Raw genomic sequence first — 5971 nt, 5'->3', positions numbered from 1 at the left:
GTACTTTGACATTAATGTGAACATTTAGGGAATAATTGGCGGACTTTAAATGGGGGACTTGGCACTTCCCATATTAATTAAATACAAAAATTCATTTATCTGGGAAACTAATAGAACTAGATTCTTCAAATTTTGCATAAATTACTTTAATATTCAACTGAACATTTTGGGGGAAAACGAGCGGATTTTCATAGGGGGGGGGGGCGTGGAGCCCCCATATGAATTAATTAGAAAAAATCGTATATCTTAGAAACTATTGGAGCTAGAATCTTCAAATTTTACTTGAAAAACTTTGACATTCATCTGAACAATTCGAGTATAACGGGCGGACTTTCAATGGCGAACTTGACAACTCCCATATGACTTAAATATAAAATTTCGTTTAACTGGAAAACTAATACAACTAGATTCTTCAAATTTTGCAGAAATTACTTCAATAATCATCTGAATATTTTGGAGGAAAAAGATCGGACTTTCATGAATGAAATAGAAAAATTGTATATCTGGAAACTACTAGAGCTAGAATCTTAAAATTTTACATAAAAAACTCTGACATTCATGTGAACATTTAGAGAATAACGGGCGAGCTTTCAATTGGGGGCTTGACACTACATAAATTAATTAAATACGAAATTTCGTATATCTTGGAAACTATTATATTATTCAAATTTTTCATAGATAGATAGAAATTGGCGAACTTTCAGTAATTTGCTTGGCATCGCTAATATGTAACATACTGTAAATCTAGAGAACTATTGCAGTTAGAATCTTCAAGTGGGTTTTTTATTTATACTGCTTTTAGGGTAGCAAAGCACACTGGGTAAAGCTTTATAACTTTGTAAATCACGATTAAAATGCAATTTCAATTTTTTAAATATTGATTAATTATTACTGAGTATTTAAAAAGCAAGTAATTAATTTGATAAGAGTTTGGTATCCAAAAAAATGCTATATTTTTAATATATAAACCACATATTAAACATAAAATGTTAACAGTTTCAAGTGGAAATCAAACAATATGAAAAACGGCATACTACCTCTCTTGGTAAGATTATAAATCTAAATATCCTTAAAATTTTAACTAATATAATTTTTTTTTAGCTTTTAGCTTCTTTAAAGGTTTCATGGGCCACGCAATATTCCCAGCTGATAGATGCTTTTAGTAGGGTGCAAAATCCCTGCGATGATATACGCAATGGTCAGTTTATTTGTCAGGATTGTGGTACATTAGCTTTTTGTTTGCAACAAGATGGTGAATGGACAACACTGACAGTAACCGAGTGCCAAACTGAACATAATTTGTATTGTGACGAGGAGGCTCGCGGTTGCATTTTCAAACATAAGTGCAAGGAGCCCAATAGAGGTCCTAAATTTGAATGTCAAAATGGTGGCATCTTTCCCGATCCCTATGATTGTAAATATTATCATGTGTGCGATAATAGTAATGAAGGTGAACGTTTTATATGTCCCAGTGGTACAGCCTATTCACCGGCCAGTAAAACTTGCTCTCTGACCCCAGAAACCGACATCTGTTTGAAACCCCAATATGAGTGTAATGAACTGGGACAAATGGGTGCTTGGCCAACAGATCCCAGCATTTATTATGTTTGTCATTCTACGAATGTGGACGAAAATGTAGTACGTTATCCGGCGTTGTATCGTTGTCGGAGCGGTTATGTTTTCGTTAACACCAAATGTATTCCCTATACATCGTCGACTGAAGCACCACCAACTGCACCAACTACTGTACCAGAAATTATGACATGTATACGTGGAAGTGGTATTATTCCTAATCCCTATGATTGTTATTCGTATTTTGTTTGTGTTAATGGTCTATTGGTTTCCACCACCTGTCCAACGGGCACTCATTATAACGATGACTCAAAGAGTTGTATTTTTGGAAAATGTAATATCTATTCATACGAAACGTTTACTCGTAAATCACGCTTTTATTTGTAATTCGAATCGAATTACATGTTTCGCGAATTATTATCTACTATCTATATCCAAATTATTGTATTAACCATATTAACCATGTGTATTAACCAACCATATTATACCGCAATAAATATTATAAAAAAATACCTTATTCAGTTTGAATTACCTTATGTCATGTTCACACGAAACAATTATTCTTTATTCACACTCTCATTCGTAATTCAATCAAGAACCGTATTACAAACAAAATTTTCTGACGCTTCATAAGCCCGCCAAATCTAAAAACCCAGAAAAAGATTGGGAAACAAAAGAGATTATCCCCATATGTAAGCCTAGTTTTTGTAAATCTAGAAATACAACTGAACTAAATAGAAACTGACGAAAGAAACCCCTTAATAATAACTCTATTTATAACTAAATGATGAAAATGATGATAAAAATGGAATTGGCATTTTTTAATCAATAATTTAGATTTTTAAACAGCAAGTAATTAATTTGATAAGAACTTAGTATCCAGAAAAAAAGTCGACAACTTAATATATAAACCACACATTAAACATAAAATACCAACAGTTTCATTTTGGGATTCAGACAAAATGAAAAACGGCATACTACCTCTCTTGGTAAGTTCAAAAAACCTAAATAGTTTCTTGTAAACATTTATGTTTATTTTTGTCTTCAGCTTTTAGTTTCATTAACACTCTCATGGGGTAAACAATATTCCGAGCTAATAGATCCTTTTAGTACGGTTCAAAATCCCTGCGATGATATACGCAATGGTCAGTTTATTTGTCAAGATTGTGGCACTTTAGCTTTTTGTTTGCAACAAGGTGGCGACTGGACCACACTAAAAGTAAGCGAGTGTCAAACTGAACATAATTTGTATTGTGACGAGGAGGCTCGTGGTTGTGTTTTCAAGCAGACCTGCAAAGAAAGCAGTAGAGGTCCTAAATTTGAATGTCAAAATTCAGGCATCTTTCCCGATCCCTATGATTGTAAATACTATCATGTATGCGATAATAAGAATGAAGGAGAACGTTTAATATGTCCCAGTGGTACAGCCTATTCACCAGCCAGCAAGACTTGTTCCCTAACCCCAGAAACTGACATTTGTTTGAAGCCACAGTATGAGTGTAAAGAACTGGGACAAATGGGTGCTTGGCCTACGGATTCTAGCATTTATTATGTGTGTCACGCTACAAATATGGGCGGCAATGTAGTACGTTATCCTGTATTGTATCGTTGTCAGAATGGTTATATTTTTGTTAACAACAAATGTGTTCCCTATATATCTTCGACTGTGGCACCACCACCTGCACCAACTGCTGTACCAGAAATTAAGACTTGTGTACGTGGTAGTGATTTAACTCCAAATCCCTATGATTGTTACTCGTATTTTGTTTGTGTTAACGGACTATTGGTTCCGAACGAATGTCCAGCGGGCACTCATTATAGCGATGATACAAAGAGTTGTGTTTTTGGAAAATGTTGATTTTATAATAAAATAAACGAGTTGAGTGTAATGACTCGAAATCTTTTAAGAGCAAATATATAATTGATTTAAATAAAAACATGATAGAGTCCCATATTCGGCTACGCCGAATATTCACCTATAGTCTAATTTTATATAAACACCTCGAATTAAATTTTCCCGATATTATCATTTGTTAATGAAGGAGCTATGATTAATTATGGACCCATCTAGGATTTAGTTGATATTAGATGTATATTTGCAAAATTTTGTAGTAATACCGATATTCTAGAGGGAATTATTAACAATAAATTAATATTCCGGAAGTATGTAAATTTATGTAGGAGCTATGTATATGTAATTATTAAGCCATGTTAATACCTGTACGAAAGAAAATACTTGTGAGAAAATTTGTTGCAATAGTTGGCATAGTTTCCTAAAAAAGCTAATCAAGAAGGAAAAAATGTTATATTTTCATGGGTCGTTTCGGAATTTTGCTCATATTTGAGTAATTTATAGGCCGATTATGCTGATTTTAAATAGTGATCTTCCCGAAATCTTGTCTTACACAATTATTAACGATTCGGATCTCGCAAACATCTGAAAACTGATTTCAGAATATATACGGGCATACAGACGGACGTGGCTAAATCGAGTATGTTATCTATAAGGACTCGGAACTGTATAAATTACAAACTAAATGACGAACAAATGTGAAGGATATAACCAAAACAGAAGTGAACAGAATTAGAACTAGAACAGAACTAGAACAGAACTAGAACAGAACTAGAACAGAACTAGAACAGAACTAGAACAGAACTAGAACAGAACGAGAACAGAACTAGAACAGAACTAGAACAGAACTAGAACAGAACTGAACTAGAACAGAACTAGAACAGAACTAGAACAGAACTGAACTAGAACAGAACTAGAACAGAACTAGAACAGAACTAGAACAGAACTAGAACAGAACTAGAACAGAACTAGAACAGAACTAGAACAGAACTAGAACAGAACTAGAACAGAACTAGAACAGAACTAGAACAGAACTAGAACAGAACTAGAACAGAACTAGAACAGAACTAGAACAGAACTAGAACAGAACTAGAACAGAACTAGAACAGAACAGAACTAGAACAGAACTAGAACAGAACTAGAACAGAACTAGAACAGAACTAGAACAGAACTAGAACAGAACTAGAACAGAACTAGAACAGAACTAGAACAGAACTAGAACAGAACTAGAACAGAACTAGAACAGAACTAGAACAGAACTAGAACAGAACTAGAACAGAACTAGAACAGAACTAGAACAGAACTAGAACAGAACTAGACAGAACTAGAACAGAACTAGAACAGAACTAGAACAGAACTAGAACAGAACTAGAACAGAACTAGAACAGAACTAGAACAGAACTAGAACAGAACTAGAACAGAACTAGAACAGAACTAGAACAGAACTAGAACAGAACTAGAACAGAACTAGAACAGAACTAGAACTAGAACAGAACTAGAACAGAACTAGAACAGAACTAGAACAGAAACTAGAACAGAACTAGAACAGAACTAGAACAGAACTAGAACAGAACTAGAACAGAACTAGAACAGAACTAGAACAGAACTAGAACAGAACTAGAACAGAACTAGAACAGAACTAGAACAGAACTAGAACAGAACTAGAACAGAACTAGAACAGAACTAGAACAGAACTAGAACAGAACTAGAACAGAACTAGAACAGAACTAGAACAGAACTAGAACAGAACTAGAACAGAACTAGAACAGAACTAGAACAGAACTAGAACAGAACTAGAACAGAACTAGAACAGAACTAGAACAGAACTAGAACAGAACTAGAACAGAACTAGAACAGAACTAGAACAGAACTAGAACAGAACTAGAACAGAACTAGAACAGAACTAGAACAGAACTAGAACAGAACTAGAACAGAACTAGAACAGAACTAGAACAGAACTAGAACAGAACTAGAACAGAACTAGAACAGAACTAGAACAGAACTAGAAACAGAACAGAACTAGAACAGAACTAGAACAGAACTAGAACAGAACTAGAACAGAACTAGAACAGAACTAGAACAGAACTAGAACAGAACTAGAACAGAACTAGAACAGAACTAGAACAGAACTAGAACAGAACTAGAACAGAACTAGAACAGAACTAGAACAGAACTAGAACAGAACTAGAACAGAACTAGAACAGAACTAGAACAGAACTAGAACAGAACTAGAACAGAACTAGAACAGAACTAGAACAGAACTAGAACAGAACTAGAAACAGAACTAGAACAGAACTAGAACAGAACTAGAACAGAACTAGAACAGAACTAGAACAGAACTAGAACAGAACTAGAACAGAACTAGAACAGAACTAGAACAGAACTAGAACAGAACTAGAACAGAACTAGAACAGAACTAAACAGAACTAGAACAGAACTAGAACAGAACTAGAACAGAACTAGAACAGAACTAGAACAGAACTAGAACAGAACTAGAACAGAACTAGAACAGAACTAGAACAGAACTAGAACAGAACAAACAGAACT

At 34.3% G+C, this 5971-nt stretch overlaps 2 protein-coding genes across 2 annotated transcripts; both read left to right on the top strand.

The window, feature by feature from the left end:
* The first annotated feature begins 1008 nt into the window (after positions 1 to 1008).
* LOC119613573 (peritrophin-48-like) lies at positions 1009 to 2066 on the top strand. The gene is made up of 2 exons (XM_037969597.1): positions 1009 to 1045; positions 1102 to 2066. Exons 1-2 carry the CDS (start codon positions 1019 to 1021, stop codon positions 1957 to 1959), a joined length of 885 nt encoding a protein of 294 aa, XP_037825525.1. The 5' UTR covers positions 1009 to 1018; the 3' UTR covers positions 1960 to 2066.
* A 304-nt stretch (positions 2067 to 2370) lies between these two features.
* On the top strand, positions 2371 to 3509 carry LOC119613574. The gene is made up of 2 exons (XM_037969598.1): positions 2371 to 2561; positions 2621 to 3509. The coding sequence occupies exons 1-2, from the start codon at positions 2535 to 2537 to the stop codon at positions 3428 to 3430; spliced, it is 837 nt and encodes a 278-aa protein (XP_037825526.1). The 5' UTR covers positions 2371 to 2534; the 3' UTR covers positions 3431 to 3509.
* Positions 3510 to 5971: the final 2462 nt, after the last annotated feature.

Source organism: Lucilia sericata, unplaced genomic scaffold (genome assembly GCF_015586225.1).
Source record: "Lucilia sericata isolate MDLA Ls3-8-SP2 unplaced genomic scaffold, ASM1558622v1 Contig002197F_arrow, whole genome shotgun sequence".
Classification (NCBI taxonomy): Eukaryota; Metazoa; Arthropoda; class Insecta; order Diptera; family Calliphoridae; genus Lucilia; species Lucilia sericata.
Note: the sequence above shows the minus strand (reverse complement) of the source record. Positions and strands in the feature narration are given on the sequence as shown.

Coding starts and splice junctions, on each gene's coding strand:
- LOC119613574 (XM_037969598.1), top strand. CDS start 2,535: ATGAAAAACGGCATACTACCTCTCTTG. Junction 2,562..2,620: donor ACGGCATACTACCTCTCTTG/GTAAGTTCAAAA, acceptor TTTTGTCTTCAG/CTTTTAGTTTCATTAACACT.
- LOC119613573 (XM_037969597.1), top strand. CDS start 1,019: ATGAAAAACGGCATACTACCTCTCTTG. Junction 1,046..1,101: donor ACGGCATACTACCTCTCTTG/GTAAGATTATAA, acceptor ATTTTTTTTTAG/CTTTTAGCTTCTTTAAAGGT.